At 43.7% G+C, this 22,953-nt stretch overlaps 2 protein-coding genes across 9 annotated transcripts in view; one reads left to right on the top strand and one right to left on the bottom strand.

Annotated features, from left to right (window-relative positions):
• Positions 1–20,401, top strand: part of taok3a (TAO kinase 3a) — a 60,090-nt gene extending 39,689 nt beyond the window's left edge. For all 8 annotated transcript variants that reach the window (XM_076104505.1, XM_076104509.1, XM_076104507.1 and 5 more), the window contains 10 exons: positions 2,105–2,272; positions 3,731–3,928; positions 6,030–6,167; positions 11,180–11,416; positions 12,239–12,367; positions 13,330–13,533; positions 14,177–14,416; positions 14,907–15,119; positions 15,646–15,828; positions 19,094–20,401. In XM_076104505.1, coding sequence (XP_075960620.1) covers positions 2,105–2,272; positions 3,731–3,928; positions 6,030–6,167; positions 11,180–11,416; positions 12,239–12,367; positions 13,330–13,533; positions 14,177–14,416; positions 14,907–15,119; positions 15,646–15,828; positions 19,094–19,255 — 1,872 coding nt within the window. In that variant the 3' untranslated portion in view covers positions 19,256–20,401. The remainder of the gene's footprint in view (positions 1–2,104; positions 2,273–3,730; positions 3,929–6,029; positions 6,168–11,179; positions 11,417–12,238; positions 12,368–13,329; positions 13,534–14,176; positions 14,417–14,906; positions 15,120–15,645; positions 15,829–19,093) is intronic.
• On the bottom strand, positions 20,053–22,670 carry pebp1 (phosphatidylethanolamine binding protein 1). Its single transcript, XM_076104513.1, has 4 exons — positions 22,447–22,670; positions 22,093–22,202; positions 21,599–21,699; positions 20,053–21,469 (listed from the first exon to the last, which is right to left on the bottom strand). The coding sequence occupies exons 1-4, from the start codon at positions 22,579–22,581 to the stop codon at positions 21,252–21,254; spliced, it is 564 nt and encodes a 187-aa protein (XP_075960628.1). The 5' UTR covers positions 22,582–22,670; the 3' UTR covers positions 20,053–21,251.
• Positions 22,671–22,953: the final 283 nt, after the last annotated feature.

Here is a 22,953-nt window from a genome sequence, read left to right as displayed (position 1 = left end):
ACGCAGGCTCCAGCTATATCAATTTATCTCAGCTAACTCTCGGCACGAAACAGAATAAGTGTATTTCCCCAAATGTTGAACTATCCCTTTAATACATTAAGCATGTTCGGCTCAAGCAAAGTGGGTACCCCAAAAAGTTTTTTTTTATACAGCAAGCTCAAAATAAACTAAATAAATGTATATTTGTTCAGAGGCAGAAGTACATTTTATGACCTAAACAACTTCAATAATGAACCTAATGTTTATCATTTATACACATAAATGACCATCTTAATATATACATCAAAACGGAATGATAACATGTGATGTACTGCATTTAACGTCACAAATTGATGATACCGAACAGAGTAAATCTCTGAGGATGGATCAGTACTTCTGGTAGAAGATGCTACATTATACACTGATGCCGTCGCTTCTTCTCAACACTAACCTCGTAATGAGGAAGAATCGCGGCGACGGCTTCCGGCCGGTCGACGGGACGGAGGAGGCCAACCGCCCACACTCTGGTGTAGGTCCGTCAGGAAACGGGACAAATCACTCCCGTCTCTATTTTCAGAGCGTGATGTCATTCCCCTGTGTCCTGACTAACCCATTACAGCAGCATGTGTCACATGGAGAGGAAGGTGTGCAGAGAAAGAGAGCTGGAAATAGACCTAAAAGATTTTTATACAGTATATATATTTTAGTCCTGTACTCTGAGGTTGCATACATTTCAGACACACAATATTTTATGAATGAGAATGACTATGGGGAGGTGTGTGTGGTGGAGTGGGTAGAAGTGCAGGAGAGAGGAGAGCGTTTTTTATTTAGCTAAATAGATATATAAAAACACATCTTCACCACCTCATGCTTACCTGACCCCCACACACCCACACTGACCTGCTGGTTATGCAACACAAAATAAATAATTACATAAAAGCGTAATGCCCCAACCCACCCAATTACACCTCCATCAAATTACAGAAAGTTTGGCTTCTTACAGTAAAGCTGGTCACGGCTTGAAAATGTGATACAAATGAGTTCAACCTGAGTTTAGTGTACAACGGTGAAAGAAGATGCCATTGAATAAGCATATTTTCATAAGTAATTTCTATTTAACTTTCTTGCTGTCGGACTTTTAGGTTTCTAATATCCAGTTTGTATTCATGGGGTCTTCTATACTTTTCTGTCCCAAAGATTCTGTTATTAAATTCCAACTATTACCATAAATACAGTTTTCTTTCCAGAGAGGTTAATGTTTGTGGGCTTGCTAGAAAAACAAATTGGATTTAAAGACTGAAACCTCTCAATTAATTACCATATTACTACTCAATGGTTGTCATTATTTTGAAGCTGTCATTAACTTGGTGCCAAGGCAAATACAGTGACGACTTCATTTATTGGAATGAAAAGGATTAAGAGTATTTGTGAAAATCGATTTTATGGACAATCTTGCACAGATCCCATGTGTTCAGTGTACAAGAGGATGAAGAGTGCTGGGACTCCCAGGACGGGCTGAGCAACATGCAGGCGCCCTCTAGTGACGGGCACAGTCGAGGTGCTCGTTGAAATAATACACCGGATGAAAGAAGTTGAAGGCAGTTCAGTCCAAAACTGTTAAATTAGACGTCCTTTAAACCCCATTCATAAGATCTGTAAGAGCAGACAGACAGCAAAACCTTTAGGTCCTCCAACTGTGAGATGTTGTCAAACCATCATTTTCAAAAGTACTGAGAAGTAACTCATTTTATATCGTACACAGTTCTTACGTCATTCCAGCAAAAAACAGTTTATTTTCCAAAGAAAGCTATAATTTAATTTATTTAAAACGTAATGTGTTGTCTAACAAATATCTTAAGGTAAGAACTTTGGAAGTACAATCAACAAAATAAAAAGAACATTTTGAAATTGCTATTTAGCTGTTTTGGGGGTCATTAATTGTATGGTATGAAAGCTGAAGTTGAAACAATACTTGAATTAAATCAGATTACTGTATAAAAAAAAAACTACTTTTACTACTTTTAAATTCCTATACCAATTGTTTCCTCCTTCTATCTCATTTAAGAAAACCTTCTGACCCAACCAGCCCCACTAACTCACTTTCTCCCTCTTCTTCTCCGTCCAGCATGATTTTGTGCGTCGGGAACGCTCGCCGCGCATTCTCCTCGACCTCATCCAGAGGACCAAGGATGCGGTGCGCGAGCTGGACAACCTGCAGTACCGCAAGATGAAGAAGATCCTCTACCAGGAGAAACACAACGGACCATTGGGAGAGAGCCAGGAGGAGGAGGAGGTGGGAGGAAGAGGGAGGGGTTGATGTAAAAGATCAGTTAAAAAAGAAATAACAGGGAGATGAGCTTAAAAGAGTTTGTCAGGAGTAGCAGTCGCAGGAGACGAGTGGAGAACAAGGGGTTAAAAACATGAAATCCTTTGAGCTCTATTTCAATTCTGTTCACCTCAAAGTGAAGTCTGTAGTCATTTTTTATTTTTTTTTATTTGTTCATGGATTTTGTGTAAAACCAAATTAAATTCAGCTTTATCCTCACAGAAATCAACTTTCATATCAACCAACACACACAGTGTGTGTTCACAGGGAACAGCAGCAGCAGACGCTCTGACAGGCAGAGGCTACATGCAGCAGTGTAGGGCTTTTATTATTGATTCATCTGCTAGGTGTTTTCTAGATTAATCAATCAAGTCCTTGGTCTGTGAAGTATCTGAAAATATTGAAAATGCCATCACAATTTCCTAGAGTGCAAGTTGACTTCTTAACATTTCTTTGTCCTTCCAGCAGTCACAACCTTGTAAACAATCACTTTGTAATGATATTAACCCGAGAAAATCAGCAATGAATCGACTCTACTGCAGTTTAATATTGCACCTGTGTTGCACTGCAGTGCGGGAGTTGTTTCACTTTATTGGGTCGACTATGCAGGACTCCTGGAGCTCAGAGTCGCAGCTCAAGAGTGTGAGAACAGGATAGTTTGTCTGAAGTGATGTGAAGAGGGAGGAGCCAAATACTGTACTCTTGTCCAAAGTGGCCTTATTAACTGATTTTTCTGTTCAAATAAAATAGATAGAAGACAAAAATACAGTTCATGGCTCCTCACAGCCGTTCGGCCCTCTTACATCACACCAAAAACAGGAGCCTTCCAGCTGCAGCCGCGGTAGTCTGACACTTAGTTGACCTGACCTGAGGCAGCAAGAAGAGCAGTCGTGTCATCCTACACCACGTGACGCAATTCAGAGCGGCCACCAGACCTCACTGAAGGCTTTACTGAGAAAACCTGCAGTCCTAAACCTCATTTCCTGGTTTCAGGGGAACATGCCCTGCGTGTGGAGGGACTCATTATAACATCCTAATATATGTTATGTATACAGTATGTCTGCTGCACCTAAAAGCTGTGTAGCTTCACTCCTTATATCTATCACGTACACACTCTCAAGTGGCCTTCTAATCTGAACACATCTCAGGCATACAGATGTGTATTAACATTAGAAGGTGAATGATACTAGCACATACACATCTGAGCAATTTGAGGTTAATAGACAATTAAACATGACGTTGAGTCTAATGCAATCTAGAGGTCATTAGTTATTTCCCTTGTATTGAGGTGACTGCAGAGAACTTGGAGAGGCCTGTGTATACTGGGGGTGAAGTATGTGTGTATAGTTGCATCTCTGTATGACTTCATGAGTGTTGATTTGTGGCAGCATGTGTTTATGAATATGTGTGGATGTTCCCTTGCAGGACAGCGAGGCAGCCAGCTGTAAGATGAACAGCCTGGGAAGCAACCACTCCATCCCCAGCACCTCGGTCAGCACGGGCAGCCAGAGCAGCAGCGTGAACAGCATGCAGGAGGTGCTGGAAGACAGCTGCTCCGACATGACCATGATGCACCCCCAGGACTACAGCAGCACCCTGGAGTCCTCCCCACACACCAAGAAGGTAAAAGTCAGGGGTGACGTGGCGGATGGTGGGAGGGAGGTGGTGACGGGTCACAACATACCAAACCAGAGCTGGGAAGTGGAGAGCAGTTCCCCAGAATCCTCCCGTGTGAGGAGATGAGCTTGAGTGCCCCTTCATCGACACCACCAGAGTCACAGCTGATGACGATGTCACACCTAGTATATACTAGTATATAGTGCTGCTATTGGTTGAAAACTGCATTTGAAATTGAGCGTTTACTACAAAAACACTTTACGACGCTGTACAAAATATTATAGTAAAACCTCAGAAAAGCTGTTTAGCTAATTTAGAGAATAAACATGTGACAAAAAATACTTGCAGCAATACAGATATAGTCTACCTCAGTCACCTGAAGAGGCGGGGCCTCGAAGCCTTTGTGCACGATACGAACTCTACCTTGTTTTAACGTATGCATTTAGATCTATTTGTTCATGGACATGTTTTATACTAGCTGCATTTGCTAGTTATTATACTAGTTATTCTGCGTTTTCCTAAGAGCCAATGACAGTTGATTTGATGGCAGCGTTTTCATGCTAAATGATGCACTTCTATATCATTGTATGAACCCACAAAGGGGTCAAAAAAGGGGGGGGTCTTGTCGGGACACAACAATAGTTTAATATGGGGATGTGACCAAAGATAAACATCACACCAATTTGTAATCCAGATTATGTTTTTATTTTCCTCCTAAACAGAAATTTTTTGTTTTTTTACTAAATCTATTCTGTACAATTAGCTGACCAACTCCACAATGCTTCCACGATCCCCCCCCCCGACAGCTGCAGAAGTAACCCCTGTGCTGCTGTTTAGGAAATACTGCTCTAATCTTTAAATATGGGAATAGGATTAACTCGGACTGAAAATAAATTAGTGTTTCATCATGACAAAAAGAAAAATATCTAATGGCTGAAATCTGAAATCCAGATCACAAATCAAAAGTCCAATCCATTGTTCATTCACGCGACGCCCATCTGGCCACCAAATTCCATTGATTTCCATTCAGGTTTTTGAAATATTCCGTCTGATTTAGAGACAAACAAGTAAACACCAGCAAAGGTAAATCCTCCGTGGTGGAGCTAAAGTCTGATTAAAGACGAGGAAAACTATAAACACAACAAATAACTGTCCTTTAATTTGAATTGGTCATGTCGTATAATCAACACATGTTGCAATGTTACGAGTATCACTTCCTCTATAACTGTGCACTCTAAAATTGAAAGGACACATTGCTCCGTGCGAACATCCTCTGGGTTTTCTCTTACTATTTTCAAGTGTATGCGTAACCCCCCCCCCCCCCCCCACACACACACACACACCCTGAAACCATGGAAACCACGGACACAGTCCTCACTGTTTGGCAGATCGCTTCAAGTTCATCACAAACGCCGTTCACACCCAGAGAACAAAGACTGTGTACACATGTCGACAACACACACTCCCCACCGTTTCCCCACTTACAGCTCTGTCACCTTACACACACACACACACACACAGACATGCATACATTCAGTACACACAGGTCAACACAATGCCTGACATCCTCACATGACTTAAACATCTGTAAAGAGAGGGCTGTCACTGCTCTTTCATTCTCTTTCTTCATCTGCTCTGTGTGTTTTTGACAGTGCATGAATAAGGATGTCACTTTATGAACAGACAGCCATTCAAGTTCAGGGGCTGAGCTGAGAACAAATGAAAGTGACACACATTGTTTTCAGATGCTGATGAAGTTCCCTCCTCACATGAATCGACTCTTTTGGTCCTCCTGAACATGTTTTTAATGGAGTGTTGACATTTATTCATGTTTTTGCAAGGTTACAGTTGACGCGGTTTTAGCAAATGCAGAAGATTCCTTTTGAAGTTTAGATGTCGTACGCCTAAAATCAATGGGGACTTTTGTTATTCAAAAAGTTTTAAAAAAGAGAAACTAGCTCAGTTTTTAGTGTTAAAATCGGTCAAGCGTACGTTCATTATAACTCACTTCAGTGCCAGGTTTAAAAGATGACAACTCTGACAATCAATGGACGACTTGTGCTCAGTTTGCATTTCTCAGTGCTGTTTGTATGTGTGTTTCACTCAGGACCATCAGTACAACTGGGACGATGGGATCCACAGGGACCACCTGCAAGGGCTGAGGCCGTCCTCCTCCGACAAGAGCAGCCAGGCCCAAAACTACAAGAACCAGGGCCGCTTTGCCACCATAAAATCAGCCTCGCTGGTACGTTTAACAAACCTCTTTTTGAGATCATAAAACATGTTTGTATGTGCTTTAAGGGTTCCAGGTCCATTCATATGTGCAACATTCACCTTGTTGCTTTAAATGCCAAAAGAAATGCTTTTTGCAAAAGCCAAAATCTCTCTCAGTGTTGTGTTTACACAATAGCAGCATACAAGTGCGCAGCGAGGCCTTGTTTTTGTTTCTTCCTGTTAAAACATGGCTGCGAATGTGGCGGACGACCGTTGAGTCTGGATGTGATGTAATGTCTCCACGCTAAGGAAATGTGATGTGGATCCATGTTGGAACAACCTTGAAAACGCCTATAAGAGCAGCAGCAGCTCCTCCTTTATGGATATTTATTCATCCGGTCTGTCCATCTTTTCTTCTTTTTTCTTTTCTTACCTCTTCCTGGCTCTTTGTCTCTGCAACATCTCTCTATTTCTCTGCTTCTCTTTGCACTCATTCACTTCTATCCTTTTCTCCTCTTGCACTACGCTTCGCACTACGCTTCACACTACCTCCTCCCTCCCTCCCTCCGCCCTCTCCCTTTATTTCTTCCTCTCTTGCACTTGATCATACATCATTCTTAGATCTGACTCTATATCCTGGGATAAAGGGGGCGGGAGTCTCTCTCTCTCTTTCTCCATGTCTCTCTATCTCTCTCTCTCCCTCCCCGTCTGTTGTCATGGAAACCAGCTCTAGTAACTAGTAAGTAGTTGTGGTGCGTGTGTGTGTGTGTGTGTAAGCGTATGTGAGTGTTAAAGTGTGTGTGTTTGTGTGTGTGCGTTTACCCATCCATGACCCAGTGGTTGTAATTGTGAGTCTCTTCTGCTGTCGGGTCTTAAACCAGACATGAGAGCACATGAGCAAAGAAGACGTGTGTGTGTGTGTGTGCATGCGTCTTTGTCCTTGAGTTGAATAGAATTAATACTGTCCTTGATCAGAGCATGAACCACTGATAGTCCAACACTGTTTTTTTTTTTTTATTATGACAACAGGTCGCCTTCATCTGTATTCTCATACCACTGGAAATTGCTTTTTTGTTAATCTTACAGGCATCATCCATAGGAGCTGCAATTCCAGCGTACACCTTTTCACATTCGAGGTTTGGAAATAAAAACATGCCACAGTCCCCAAAAAACAGACCCTCTAAAATTCCTAAATGAGACAATGAATACAAAGAATTCGTCCTATTGCATCTGTTGATGATGTACCTTGCATTTCTACACTAATGCTGAGCTTTTCCTTCTGTGGACGCCTAGCTAAACATGGGTAGCTGTGTGTCAGTGTCTCTCTGAGGGACACGTTCTCATCATTGTCCTCAGAAGTCTCTAAAGCAGTGGTTCCCAACCTTGTTGACCTGTGACCCCTGCCTGTAAAGCCAAGCAATGTCTTCTTGCGACCACTCATCTCTGGTTGTTTCTGTACCAGTAGAGACTACAGAGTTGATTTTTTTTTTTTTTGTTTGATGGGAATTTTTAGAGGCCTCAATAATAATGTAATAAAGCAAACCATACAGCAGAGTCTGGAAAAAAACAGTGCAACTTTGTGGAGCAAAGTTACTGCCACTTTAACAACCTTCATTTAAGATCATTTTTATAATTTCATTTCTTCTCATAATTATGACTGCTATATGCAATATGATCATAAGGTTACTAGCCCATAATTGTGATTTATCTAATTATTTTTGACATATAATCTTATGATTATTAGAAATATTTTATTTATTAAATATATATTTTTCATTTGTGTGTCCTCTACTCACATTAATTTAACTTAAGAAGAAAAGCAATCCTTCCCTCCTTCCAACTCCTCATGAATCACTTTAACGTAATAGAAATATGCTCGGCACACCACAGACTTCCAACTTATTCATTCCTGCTTTAAAACAATTGTATAAGTTGGATTCAAGTCAAACTGAAATACCTCAGGTGTAAGCAGCTGAGGTGGCCCCGCACTGTGTCGGCAGCTCTGTGTAACTGAGGCTGCCTGTCTTGAAAAGCGGCGGCATCGCGTAAGCCACGGTATCTGCGTGGTGCGATAGCACCGGTCCTGCCCGCCGGCGCTGAGAGAGAAGGATGACATCATCTTTTTCTTCCGAGGCTCAGACGTCCTCAGATTGGCCTCGACTCGCCGAGACTGGAATCAGCAGGTAGACAAAAGAGAGAGAAGAACGGGGGGTCCAGATGGTGAAGGGTGATGGATCGCGAGAGGAGAGAGAGAGCGAGAGAGAGAGAGAAAAGAAAAAAGAGAGAGAACATTGACAAGAGGAACGAATTGATAAATATATTTAAAAAAACAACACCACCAGTAATAAGTTGCGTCCTCAAAAACAAATATGCAAATTCATGAGTGAGATATTTATTTGCTCACACATCCAAAAGACAAAGGAGGAAATCATAGTGATGGAGGGAGATTAAAGAGCGAATGAATGAAAGAGCGCGGTGGCTGCAGGAGGTAAAGTCGGGGTGGAGGACACCGACGGCAGATAGACGACGAAAGACTATGGGGAAGAAAAAGGACAATAAAGAGAAGGAGAGCAGGTTGAAAAATCCTCAAGGGAGATGGAGGACGAGGAAGGGAAACGGCAGAAGGAGGAGGTGAAGTGAGAAGGAGAACGCATGTGAGAAATAAGTAGCGAACGAGTGGGAGGGAGGGCAGGGCTTATTATAGGCCAGGTGAGGTAACTGACTGAAGCGTTGTGAGAGACGACAGCGTTGTAAGATGTTTGACTCGTCTGCAGCTCGCGGTTGCTGGTTGTATAAAACTATCAGCGTGTCAACAACAGCGCAGCCATGTGCTTTATTTATACCTGCTATGAAATTATACAGCAGCAAATATTCAAAAGACTTATTTCATATGTAAATGTCAAAGGGTTGTGGGTAAACCAGATGCTCTTTTGCATTTGCTTTGCTTTTGAGGCCCAAAGATTTGTACATCTAAAGGAAAACGCATAAAGAAATGTCTATGGAGGCTCTTTGCTTCCCCTCTTTAGCCAAACTACTTCATTTTACACACGTGGCAACATTCACAGCACAACCATGTCTTCTTCTTCCATCTCGTTCCTAACAAAGGAACAGTTCAGGCGTTAAACATTGGCCAGTGTAATTAGGAAGAACAGTGTTGCGAGTCTTTTTGGTAGAATAAATACTTTTCTTCTACTCCAATAAAATATGAACTGCGTACATAAAAGAGCTGTTCACTCGTATCATATTTCATGACAGTTCATTTAATTAGTTAACAATATTTTATGTTCTGCACAGCGGCATCCATTTTTAGCAAATTGAATGCCTTCTTTGCAACACCAAAAACAGCCTTGACCTGCTCTTTTAAAGGCTTTGTACTCAAATCAGAAGCAAGATGAATATTACATCGTGCGACATTTCTCAAAGCCCTTTTATTAGGACGCGTTATTGAGGAGCAGAGCTCATCGGACACCTGGTGAACAAGCAGAGCTCAAACCGCCCGTGTATCGAAGTGGAATATTGTTAATAATTTGATCAAACGAGTGCTGCCCTACTTATTTGTTATTACACAGATCAGTCACATCAGCAACCACCAGCACAGCGTTTCCTCTATTCAACAAGCCGTGTCCGTTCAGTACAACATTAAGACCACCTTGAACTGCAACATAAGCAGAATAACTCAAGTTCAGCTGCTTAATTCCTACTAATCTCACTGGAATATTCACCTTTAGCCTGCATGCCCCCCCCCCCCCCCCCCCCCCTTCCTCGCCCTGAATATGATCTCCTTTTCCCTCCCTGAGCCTTGTGTGAAAGAGGCCGTCACATGACGTGACTTGGCTCTTTGTGGCAGCATGCAGGGGGGCAGCGGAGCAAGTGACTGGGATTGAGAGCTGCTGTTACAGTGGGGTATTGATTCAGCACAGATTAAGGAGTGGGGGGGGGAGCTCAACCTCCTATTTTCTCCTCTAGATTCCCTTATTTTACATCTTATTATTTCCATTTTTTCCTAGAACTCTTTCCCAGTGTCTCTCTATCTGCTGTTTCTCTCCCCCCCCCCCCACCTCCCCTCAATTCTCTGCCTGCTCGTCTGTAACCCCCCCCCCCCCCCCCCCCCTCCTCTCCAACTTCTCTCACTCTTTCTCAATGAGGTATTCATGTGACCCACCTGCTGTCCGCCGCTTAGCGTTAGCCCAACTAAAGGGGCGCTCTGTGCTCTTGTTGGCCCGCGCGGTCGGCCTGCCTCATTCACAGTTCACACGCCTGCCTTGGCCGCTGCGTGCCCAGGGCACGAACCAGGCAGAAGGGAGGTGGGGGGTCGTCGTCGTCCAGTAAGGGTGGGTCTCGGGGTGGCATCGGAGCGCAGGCAGGGTTCTGTCGGGCATAGGATGCTGCACAAGGTTCCTGGATGCTGGTGCACTTGGCTAAAGTCGCCATCATGTTTGGCCTGAGGAGTTCAGGTGGAAGTTATGAGAAGATGCGGAGCGAGTACTACCTAGACGTGGAGAACCCTTTCTGTCCTCAGGTTGGTGTGTCAGGATTTGCTCCAAAAAAAAAAGAAAAAGATGGGTGACATTGCTATAAGACCTGTCAGTATGGTCCTCGTCTTAGATTCAATTTAATGATGTAAATGTTAAAAAATTGTCTTGTAACTTTTTTCTTGCTCCATCTGACTTGAACACATTTTCGATCCTTTTGTGGTTGTGCGATCTATGCCGTAGCTGTGTATGTGCGATGGTCAGATAAAAGGGCTTTTGTTGGGCTCTAGTGGCTCAAGGATCTCGCAGCATTTATTTTTTTTAAGGTTCTAGTTTCCCATCACTGCTTTACAGTTTTGAGTGAATTCTGTTTTCAGTTTGTCTTGGAAAAGATGAAACAAATACATGGATCTATCAAATTGAAAAGGGACAGGGGACATGCTAAAAGTTGCTTTTTGGATGCACACTATTTTTTAATAACCGCTGTGTATTTGTTCTATAATTAGATTTTTTTTACGGTCTGATTACAAATCCGATATCGGGACGTTCACATCTCCTAACTTCTCCACAGGTGACCAAGCAGATCCACGAGCATGAGCAGGAGAGCGAGCTGCGGGAGCAGATGTCGGGCTACAAGCGCATGCGGCGGCAGCACCAGAAGCAGCTGATCGCCCTGGAGAACAAGCTGAAGGCCGAGATGGACGAACACCGGCTCAAGCTGCAGAAGGAGGTGGAGACGCAGGCCAACAACGCCTACATCGAGCTGGAGAAGCTGGCCAAGCGCCACGCCGTGCATTCTGAGAAGGAGGTGGGATTTGTGAGGGGTGTGGGGGTTATAGGACATGAGTGGACGCAGAAGTACAGTAATGTCACAGACGATCACACCGACCTACGTGTACCGTGCAGCAGTTGGGGGGGAGGTGGGGAGGTGGGCTTCAGGACATGATGCTAATTTTAACAATGATTCTATAGCTGTTGGAGGAACATTTTTTGCTTTGACGAAGCTCCAACCGTAGTCTTACGTTGAATGCTATGGCAAGTTTCGCTAAGACTTTAAACACCGCTGCCACCCAATTATACATAAGATGAAACACACGGGCCGAAGTGGGTCACAGAATGTGCCGCTCTGAAAACCAAGCTGCATATCTCTTTGATTAGCACGCAGCGCCTGACCCAAGATCAGCCAGGGAGATAGTATATCTGTTGAACCACACACAGTCACATGTCACTCAGCTAAACCAATTAGTCACTAGATATTAGCTTACGTCAGAACACATGGCCTGAAAATAGGTTGTTTTGGCAATTAAATATTCCATTTTTTTGGATAATGATGTTTTTTGTAATCTCCTACCAACCAAAATTTGCTCATATTGCAATTTTCTTTATCATTAGCTACAACAGCTAATAACTTCAATCAACCAATCAGTGCCGTGTCTTTAAGTGGCCATACAATAATATTAAATACATGGAAAACATATAAACACTTCACCAACATGACACTTGAGCTGCAACTAACTGTCATTTTCATTGTCAGTTAATTGTTTTATTTGTTCACTGTTTGGTGATAAACTTGGAGTCTGTATTTAGCTCCATGCTAAGCTAACAGCCACTCGTCTCTGTTGTCCCACAGATGAAGACGGCGTTGACAGATGAGAAGAAGTTCCAGCAGCAGATCGTGGCCCAGCAGAAGAAGGAGCTGACCACCTTTCTGGATAATCAAAAGAAGCAGTACAAACTCTGCAAGGAGAAGATTAAGGAGGTGTGCCGCGTTTGTTGGTTTCCTTTTTTCCTCCTCAAGCGAGCCCCTTTGTGCGTCTCTCTCGTGTGTGACACTGTATGCCGTTAACTGTTGAATCAGCCCTCCTCCACACAAACATGCACATTCAGTACCACCAAGAGTGGTCTTTTGGAAGCTGTGTTGAGTCACTCGGCCTACTCACTGTGTACCTACACATGTATATTCACACCAGCAAGGAAACTCACAAATCCATACGCACAAGAGTATCATTTGTGTGCCTCCACAACCTTCAAGCCGAGCCCAGAGAATACTCCTGTGGGCTGGGAGAGTGATGCACTGTGTTTTCAGTTGCAAGATAAGTGACCAAAATTAGGTCAGCGCAGTTAAAAGAAAGCATCGCTGGAAGGGAGAGATATTTCCCACCAACTGAGGGCTATAACGGAATTAGACACCACAGAGAACGGGGATCAGGCTCATGTGTTAAGTGCATTAGCTGGAGTTGTAGATTACCTCCAAGCCCATGACAGAGAAAGAGAACTCATACTGAGGAGGGATGTGGCTTTTTTTCCCCAAACCCTCCTCTGGCTATGAAAGTCGTTCCAGACAGACGGTCAATTGGAGTTTGCCAATTGGAGTATTTATTATCGAGGCGTTGTTCATTTTCACATTCAAAACATGCATATGTAACGCATAGTTTGGACATTTTCTGCTTGCTTTAGATTATATTTGCTTGTCATATATCTACTGGTTTTAATATCTCCTCACCCACTGCCCATAAACCTATTAGCCATTGTCTTCATTTTACCAGTTAAACTGGCATTTGCATAGACAATTACAACTTTAAAAACATATAAATGACCCTTGTGCGATAAACCTACCGATAACAGCTCAAATTTACAGCCTCACACTAATTGTGACTCTCCTCTGTCCTGTACTTGTCGAAAAACAATCTCCTCTCATAGTAACTCTCGCCCCTCTCTCAGGAGATGAACGAGGACCACAGCACACCCAAGAAGGAGAAGCAGGAGCGTCTGTCCAAGCACAAGGAGAACATGCAGCATTCCCAGGCCGAGGAGGAGGCCCTCCTCCTGGCCCAGCAGAGAGTCTTCTACGACAGGAACTGCCGCGCCTTCAAGCGCAAGGTCATGATTAAGAGGCACGACTTGGAGCAGGAGCAGATCCGAGAGGTGCGGAGAACGTACATCCCTAAAAACATCACGTGAATAAATTATAAATGAACTTCATTTAATTGTTAAACGTACACCTGAAGTTCACCAAACCCCCTGTTTATCAGTTATTGTCTGTGATGTTGCCGTGAACAGGCCCAGTGTGATTATAACACCGACATATTTTGTTCCCAGCACTGTGCTGATAACTGTGCTCCCATTGTTCTTTATCTGTGAAGTGTTTCTTATTAACCATAAGAAGATTATTACAGAGTAAAGCAAGCCAGCAATGTCACAATCCGAAAAGCTGTTGTGTAAATCTGGATGAGGTCTTAGAATGTCCGAAAGCTTTCTGTGAGAAAACACACAAAACTCACGTTTTAGACGATCGTTTTAATGTTTTGGAAAATAGAATAATAGGAAGTGTTTAAATGAAAGATGGAGAGATATTTATTGATTTTTCAGCTGTTGATAATGTCAGCCGACGTTCTGTCAGCCGACGTTCTGAAACAAACAAAGAGGAAAATTGATTTCTACATGTGAAAGTGTGAATGTCGCATTGAAAACAAGCTGAGCTAACAATGCTAATCAATAGCACCCACTGAAAGTCACCCGTAATGTCCTTCCCCTTCCTTCCTTCCTTCCTTCCTCCCGGGCCTCCTAGGAGCTGAACAAGAAGAAGACCCAGAAAGAGATGGAGCATGCCATGCTGATCCGCCACGACGAGTCCATGCAGGAACTGGAGTTCAGGCAGCTGAAGATCCTGCAGAAGCTGCGGATGGACCTGATCCGCCTGCAGCACCAGACAGAGCTGGAGAACCAGATCGAGTACAACAACCGGCGTGAGCGTGAACTCCACCGTAAACACGTGCTGGAGCTCCGGCAGCAGCCCAAGAACCTCAAAGTGAGTCGACGCTCGAGACGAATACAGTTTCTGATCCGGGATATTATAGATGTGGTGGTTGTTGTCAGGAGGTGCTTGAAATGTAAGGTAACGGTAAAAAAACAACAAAAAAACTTGTTTAAAATGCCTGGATTCATTTTTAGATTTCATCTTGTCTCTTTGAAAACATAAATTGGATCCACCTCTAAGATGGCGCAAGCCGTGAGCAACGTCTTCTATATTTTGGAGAGATTTTGATAAAGCAGTGATGCAACGTGGATGTAACAAACTAATCTGGAAGAAATGGTGAAAGAACAAACAAAATGTGCCGTCTCTGAATGTCATTTTAAGGATAACAGAGAGCAGAACTCTGATTTCTGCCCCTTGCTGTTTGAAACCTTCAACCTCCAGCAGCAGAACTGTTCCTATTGTTAACCACGACAACCTTTAAAATAAATTCAATACTCTTTAAACTGTCTCTTTTTCTGTCTGTGTCTGTCCCCTCCTCTAGGCCTTGGAGATGCAGATCAAGAAGCAGTTCCAGGACACATGTAAGGTGCAGACCAAGCAGTACAAGGCCCTGCGCCACCACCAGATGGAAGTTACGCCCAAGGCCGAGCACAAGACGGTGCTCAAGGCCCTGAAGGATGAGCAGACGCGCAAGCTGGCCATCCTGGCTGAGCAATACGAGCAGAGCATCAACGAGATGATGGCCTCGCAGGCGGTGAGTGGAGAGAACGTTCACTTTTTGTCATCTTTTTGTTTCTGGACAATAATGTGTTTTGGACATTTTGTGATTAGACATTATTTAGGCTTTTGAAGATGATTGTGAGGCCTTTCTCTCCACCTGTTGCTCATGATTTCACTTTTTTTCTCCCCCTTGTTTGTCCTCATCTCATATCTTGTCCTGGACTTATATCGTTCTCTTCTTTCGTCCCCTTTTTATCTCACCTTTATTTACAATCTTTGTGTCTTTATGAAATCTCTAAACCTCCCTCCTCCACTGTCTTTCTGTGTCCTGTCTGTCCCGGTTGCCCTTCCATTTTCCTCCATCCCTTCGTCTCCTCGTCCCCTCCCCTACTTTTTGTCCTTTCTGTCTATATTCCTTCCCTCTCCTCTCACTCTCTTTCTGGGTGTCTTATCAATGTACCTCCACCCTCCCCCTCAATCTACCCGTCTCTCTCTCTCTCTCTCTCTCTCTGTCTCTTTGTACCTCCCTCCCTGTCGCGGTCCACGGTCGGCTGTGTCAGCTGCGTCTGGACGAGGCCCAGGAAGCCGAGTGCCAGGCCCTGAGGCAGCAGCTGCAGCAGGAGATGGAGCTGCTCAATGCCTACCAGAGCAAGATCAAGATGCAGACCGAGGCGCAGCACGAGCGCGAGCAGCAGAAGCTGGAGCAGAAGGTGTCGCTGCGACGGGCTCACCTGGAGCAAAAGGTGTGCTGAAGGAAACACTCGTCATTTCTTAAAAGAGCCATTTTGTTTTTTGTTGCTGCTCTGTAGGAGATATTGTTGTTTTTCTGCAGGTGATCAATACTGCCTACTTAAATGAAACACAATGGACAAAGAGAAGGAACGAATTCCCCAAATAATTCAAGGCACACTCCTGAAAAGGCCTTTTTTAACATGGCTACATCTTTTTTTTAAATGCATAAATTGGAGAGAATTTATTCCCTCTCATCTTCTGACCGAAACCTGGTATTTCACTTAAAAGACCCCCGCCAGTTTGAGTTTCAACACACGTCCAATCCTTCATTTATTTGTTCATGTTTTACTTTAAACACAACACAGTTTATCCAAAGGGCTTTTTTAACAAAAAGAAAAAGTAAAATAAAAATCACAAATTCAGACAATTCACAAGACAACGTCAGGTTTCAAAAGAAAATAAAAACAGACATAAAGTTAGGTTAGACAGTTTAAGGCCAATGACTAAGATGTGTTGTAAGATGTTGTATATTTGAATAGTTAACTTGTTGGGTTTAAATACGTCTGATATTGTTGGGTCAGTTCGAGGCCACCGTCATTCAAAGGCTGCATTTCTTCCTGGTCTGCATGCAGATAAACTCCTCTTAGGCTTCAAACTAACTGCTTCTCAGACAGAATGCCACTTTCTGAATCCGACAACCTGCTCAGGTGTGCAGAGGGAAAGTTGGCCCTCAAATATGTGCGTACAACCAAAAGCAACAGCATGAATGACTTTGAGAAGAGACTGTCATCACGTCTCCTCTTAGGCTTTTTTCCACACCTTCAAATGTGGTTTGTTTAAAAAAAACTAGAAATATTGTTCCCTTAAGGTGTTGTTGAGACAACACTTCACACAAAATACTTTATTTAAAGCACACTGAACCTTTTTTAAAGGTCATGGATTACTTAAAACTCCCCATAAGACCTCATTAAGTGACCCCATCCCGCACAAGAAGACACAAACGGCGTCGTTTGAGGTTTAGAATGATCCTTATTTGTATTCTGTCCTCAAACATCCTGCTCCAGCAGGACTTACAGTACATCACATAAAGGAAGTAACGACGCCTTTTTAAAGATTCGAAGCATGCAGGTGTGTAGACGTACACACGCGGGCGGTAATAACGTAGAAACATAAGCAGTCCTACGCCTCAAAGCCTAAGCGAAGAGGTCCGGATACACATTTGCATCCACCTCAGCAGGCGGTGCGGGCATGAAAGGCGACCCAGACAGACACTCGTGAGTTCACACGGACACAGACACACACACAGATTTCCCTCACCACAGGTGGGGATGACAGCAGCATGCCTTCCTGCAGGGAGCACACAACCATTTCTCACCCACACACCCCTAATGATGGTGAGATCTCTACAGACGACAGTATGGTTCTCTTGTTATATTTTTGTCGTCCTCTGTTTGTGACGCGACAGAATCGGTACAGTCAAGCTTATTGTTAATTGGTCGTTGCATGCATCCAGTGTAATAGATGTACTTTCAATCAATTATGAAGTCATCTTAATTGCGACAACTGCAGCTTTGTTGCAGCTTTCATACTTTGTTATAATTTTACATTTCTTCACCTGCATTTGACCCAGTTGGATCAATCTGTGTCCCCCAATTTGGTTGCATGACACTCGTGATTGCGACGCATCTTTTATGGGACCATTCAGGCGAGCTGCCGTGTACGCCGATGACATGTGACGAGATTAGAGCGGCCGAGTCCGCCTCCTTCCGAAGTGACCGACGTCATCGCCACAGTCTAGTAGACAGCACTCCGACAACAAAGGAAGAGAGGGTTTGAAATGCAGCCCCTGATCCAGTTCTGCTGGGCCCAGTGGACCTCCGTGGTGGTCTGTCGCCCCCTCCTGGCTGCGTCTGGATCTGCACTACGGGACTGGGATGATGTCATGGTTTTAGAAGCACTATTGTCCTCCGGTTCGGCTCATGGTCAGAGTCTGGAGTTTTCTGTGCATGCTCAGTAGTTGGCCAGATTGCCGTATTGCGCCATGCAGTGTTTTGTCTGCGTGTGTGTGTGTGTGTGTGTGTGTGTGTGTGTGTCGAATGAAAGATCCAGCAGACACAACCTGAGTAATGCAACTTGCCACACAGCACATGAAAGTGTGCATCCAGTGGCTCGTGTCATAGTCAGACACATCAAGGATATGAAATAGCTACGGCGGGGTCGACAGGAACATCATGAACACATTAAACACAGCATTCGTAAAGGTTACAAACTGAATGTGTCGGGAGTGTTGCTTTAACGATTGGCTGCAGTTTGTAATGTGGTGTATTGTAGTCCTTTACACTGTAAGGCTTTTCTCCTATTTGAGTCCGTCTCTGGCAAATACAAACAACAGAAATTGAATATTAGACCTTAAAGATTAGGTTTTACCCCAAACTGCTCTTAAGAAAAAAAGCTGTTTAAAAAAAAAAAAAAAGTCCCGTCACACACTCGTGATTCACAGCCAGCTTTGTTATTCCTCACTGTGCTCATCAGGACTGTGTAAGCGTGTACAGATGCAGCTTGATTGGTATCTCTCTCACTGTTCATTGTGTTGCACCTGTTGGGACAGAACACCTTAAATGTCTCACATTGTTATTTTAGTGGAGACAAAAGTCAGCTCCCACACACTGTCGACGCTTAAGTTAAATGTTTTCAGTTGTTGTGGGTCGGCCAAGCGAACTTCGGCATCTCAAATAACACATTTTAGAATGATTTATTATATTGTTAGTCTTGGATTAAGTCGTGTTATATTGCTCCGGTCAACTATCTGCTTGGTTGTGAATTCATAAAGTTGTTTCTTTGTTTATTTTGGAGCTGCCGTGTTTTTGACCTTTCTATTTTGAGAATACATTTGTTCCACACTTGTTATGAAACATAAGCTTTAAAAAGTAATATATTTATTACATTACGATTGCATTTGGACTGTATATTTGAAAGATGTTGTGTCCACATCTGTTGTGAAGTTTACGTTGCATACATAACGGTTTAACTGCAGGGTTAAAAGAGAATGAATATTGGATAGAGAATGTCTTAAAGCTGTTACACTTTGTTGTTTGCAAAACACACCTCAACCTGCATTAATGTACTTTAAAAAAAGAAAGAAAAACTAACTTGGATTATAAAATAAAACCATTACGACCATCTCCATCATGTTAATTCCAACTAAATAAGTGAAATAAACTAATCAGAGATGTCTCCTCCAATAAATGAACCCTGAATATCTCGTGTCTCCTGCAGATTGAAGAGGAGCTGGTTTCCATTCAGAAGGAGCGGACCGACCGCATCAAGCACCTGCTGGAGCGCCAGGAGCGGGAGATCGACAGCTTCGACATGGAGAGCATGCGGCTGGGCTTCGGCAACCTGGGCACCCTGGACCTCCCCAAGGACGACTACAGATGAGGGTCTCTCGTGGTCCCCCCGGGGCGTCCCGTCTGCCTCCGTGCACCCCTCCTCTCCTTTTACCTGGAGGTGTTCACTGCTGCTGGATCCCACAGTCAAACACAAAAAAGAAGAAGAAAAAACAAAACCAGCTCCAGAATCAGCTCCCGTGTGTTTTCTGGGCCGGTCAGACAGAGTCCACGGCAGGTTTTAGTGCCCACCCCCCTCCCTCCTCCACCACGACCACCAAACCCATCTGAACTTCCTCCCCCTCCTTGCCTCTCATGGTGTCACAAGATGGCAACAAAAAAAAACCCAATATGCTGGATAACTTCCTGTAGTTGTCATGTTTTTGTAAGAATAATGATAACATAGTCACAGTGTTTCTTGTGCAATGATGACACTTGTGTTGTTGGCAGATGAGAGAAGGAGGGAGAGCAAACGGAGGGCAGTTGGATGAGACCGTGCATCTCTAGAGGTGATTACTTTTTTGGTTCGGGGGGGGTTGTCTCGAGCGGTAAATCAAACAGCTGATCCTTCTGCAGCCGATAGTCTGAGCGGCATCTTTCAACACTTTTTGGTATTTATTCATCAGGACATTTTTATGGAAAATTTGAATAATTTGATACTTTGAGACACAAATATCATGTACATACAGGTACGCATACAATAAAGGTGAATTTGATTACTGAGGGGAGGGCGAATCACGGTACTCGTACTGATTTCTCTGCACTGGCAGCCAATGTGAATAATAATACACGTGAAGTCCACCTCCAGACTAGCACAAAGGGCTTCATGGGGGGGCGGAGGGGGGGGGGGGGACTTGTACCTTGTGTATAGAAGGATTTATGGAGAGCTTTTACTTATTTTCGTATTGTATTTTAACTGTCACTCAAATCAAAAAAGAATTTTTAAAGGCGCTTTTTTCCTCTCCCCCCTCCTCAGACAGTATTTGAGGTTCAGTCATGTTTCAATGGGGTTTTCATCTGATTTTTTTTTTTTGGCTTTACACAACTCCCAAGCTGTGTATTTTCTTATAAACCAGACCAGTATGATGCTTTATTATTGCATGCACTTTAATTTTTTTTTTTTTTTCCAGGTTAAAAGAAAGCATGAATCTGTCAGAGCTTTTAATTATATTTGTAAATAAAGTGCTCATCACACAAACTAAGGGCGTGTTGTTATATATGTCATTCCTCATGATCATCACATTCAGTGCGTGTTACAGCAAAAAGATAACCCTAACAAACCAGGAGATAAAAAAAGATTGAGCCTTGATTTCAATGTTCACACATCTCTGCTAAAGATCTCCAATCTCTGACCTTTGAGCTGAGAATATTAGTCACATATTAAACATTTAATCACTTAAACTGTGCAGAAGGGCATGACAATGACTCCCGACAGACTGAACTATTCTACCAAGGAACACTTATAATATGACGATCTACATTTCGTGTCCCCAAAAAGCAACGATAGTCTCCGGGCGAAAGCAATGCCTCTGGATTTAGGACACTTTGGGGACTAGGAACTAACTTTAGACCCTAGTTCCTCCAGGTGAAATGTATATTGTGTCTGCGCACTCCTTTTACAGTAAAAGTACTTTCTGTAAACTGTGCCAAATATAACCCACCCTCCATAGAAGCAACACTGCTGGTTCTAGTTATTTACATCTCAATAGGAAAAAGAAAAACCTCTCACTGATCATTTATCATGAAACGCCATATAATAATATATACTAAGATGTTATGGAGGCTCTAAGCATGTATCATCCACCACTGGATCAGAAAACAGAATGCAACAATTTCTGTGTTTTAACACATTTATTGCAGGTGACATTAAGAGGAGTTATTTTTGTCACAGCATGGGAAGGCAACAGTGGGAAATAAAACGGGATTCAGTGGCACACACAAAACAAATGCTTGTTACTGTTTTTTTTGCAAGAACGGGAATTTCCTCCAGACCGCCAGCCTCCGTGGGGGCTCCTAGTGCTGAGCGTTCTACAGTCGAGTCTCTTCATTTATTTTCCGGCGAGCTGCTCGTACAGTTTGGGAACGTAGTCGTCCCACTCGGCCTGGTAACAGGTTCCCGCCACCGGGGCTCCCAGGTTGTACTTCTGCCTGAAACTCTGCACCTTGAACTTGCCGCGGCCGTCTCCAGACCGGTTAGTGAGGACGGTCTCGGTGCAGGACAGGCTGCCCGGCTGCTCGTACACCAGCCACACGTACCGGTGGAGACCTGAGGGGGACCGAAGACAGAAGGTTTTTTAAATGTTGTGTTACAGTGCTGCTGGGAAGACCATAGGTTTAGCTTGTCAACGTGAAAACCATCTTTAACAATGCTTCTCTGAGCTTCATCTCGTCTTACCTGTGCCCTTGGGAGGACCAGAGCCCACGTAGTCCGACACGACGCAGCCAGAGGAAACGTCGCTCCCTTTCATGTTGACCACCAGAAAGTGGTGCCACTCCCTACAATGAAAAGCAAAAACCATGAAATCTAAGACTTATGTAGTAAGTTATTCTAGCGCTCTGGGCAAAACATAACCAAGCATCTATGTAAAGTCTACCGTGTGCTTGACAAGTACTTGTATGCAGCAGTGTGCATGCACAGAAAGTGGGTGGGATGCCCCAGAGCCACTTGACAATCTGAATCCTGCACCATGGGTCCACCAAGGGAACCTTCTGGTTCCTTACAATGCAGTAATATTTCTCCTAGCAGATGAAAGCAAAAGAAACACTGGGCTGCCCTTCATTTGAAACCATTACGTGCATTTTAACTGCACACATTTTAAATCTTTCCTCGTCACATTAATCACTGCAGCCATCCTGCACCTCCATCCCCGGTTTGCCTTCTCTTCTCACCTGAATTTGGGGTCTTTCCTGCTGGGAGCGTCGGGGTCGGTCAGGGCCAACGTGTACAGCTTACTGGAGTCGCATCCTTCCCACTCGACACAGGTGGGTCTACTCTGCACCTGCACGTGAACAGGTGTTGACATGATGACCCGTTAGGAGGCGCTATTAGCCATCTATTAAAGCTGCAGACACGCTGGAGACATTATGTAACCTAATTCATTGTTTGCAAACATGCTGACAACATTATTAATTGCAAAGCAGTGCTTCTTAATTACAAACAACACGTCAGTATGTTGGCTGCAATAGCTTTTTAAGCTAGCTGAGTTGTTAGCTTCGCTAGCCGACATTAGTTAGCGGACGAACCTGTGTCGGGGTGAGCACTTTGCCGAGCTCGTCTACTTCCACAGAGTCGTATTTAACAGTCAGAGGCTGTGCCGGCTTCTCGTCGACCTCCTGCAGGGCGAGAGGCCCGGTCCACTGGCTCAAATCCGCCGGCATTTCGATGTATATTCCCGGTTGTAGACGCTGTTGGCTGTACCGGTGCTTAGAGAAACACAAAATAGCTGCCGAAAGTGCTGCGTTCAAGTACCACTGGGTGATACAGAAACGGGTGTTTGAATATGCGCTTTGAGCTAACAAGTTGGACTGTTTTCAACGTAGTATTGATACTACTAGTAATGCATGCTTATATACAGTCTATGGATGATATTCCTTTGCCAGGAAGTGGGAGGTAAATTAACTTACTGATGCTTCTTGTGTGTTCATGTGTGGTAAAATATATATATATATATTTCCGAGCAATCTGACTACACATGAACGGCACAAACGACACCAGCTGCAGGTGGCCGCCAGAGGGCGCCGTCGCGTCTC

Source organism: Anarhichas minor, unplaced genomic scaffold, assembly GCF_050575085.1.
Source record: "Anarhichas minor isolate MPS153535 unplaced genomic scaffold, ASM5057508v1 ptg000030l, whole genome shotgun sequence".
In the NCBI taxonomy this organism is placed as follows: Eukaryota; Metazoa; Chordata; class Actinopteri; order Perciformes; family Anarhichadidae; genus Anarhichas; species Anarhichas minor.
This window is presented reverse-complemented; position numbering and strand designations above follow the sequence as displayed.

Bases quoted from the DNA above. Each gene is read 5' to 3' on its own strand.
- pebp1 (XM_076104513.1), bottom strand. From the start codon at position 22,581: ATGCCGGCGGATTTGAGCCAGTGGACCGGGCCTCTCGCCCTGCAGGAG. The intron at 21,700-22,092 runs GTGAGAAGAGAA...TTTTCATTGTAG, and splicing joins AGGAAAGACCCCAAATTCAG to GGAGTGGCACCACTTTCTGG. The intron at 21,470-21,598 runs GTAAGACGAGAT...GGTCCCCCTCAG, and splicing joins TGGTCCTCCCAAGGGCACAG to GTCTCCACCGGTACGTGTGG.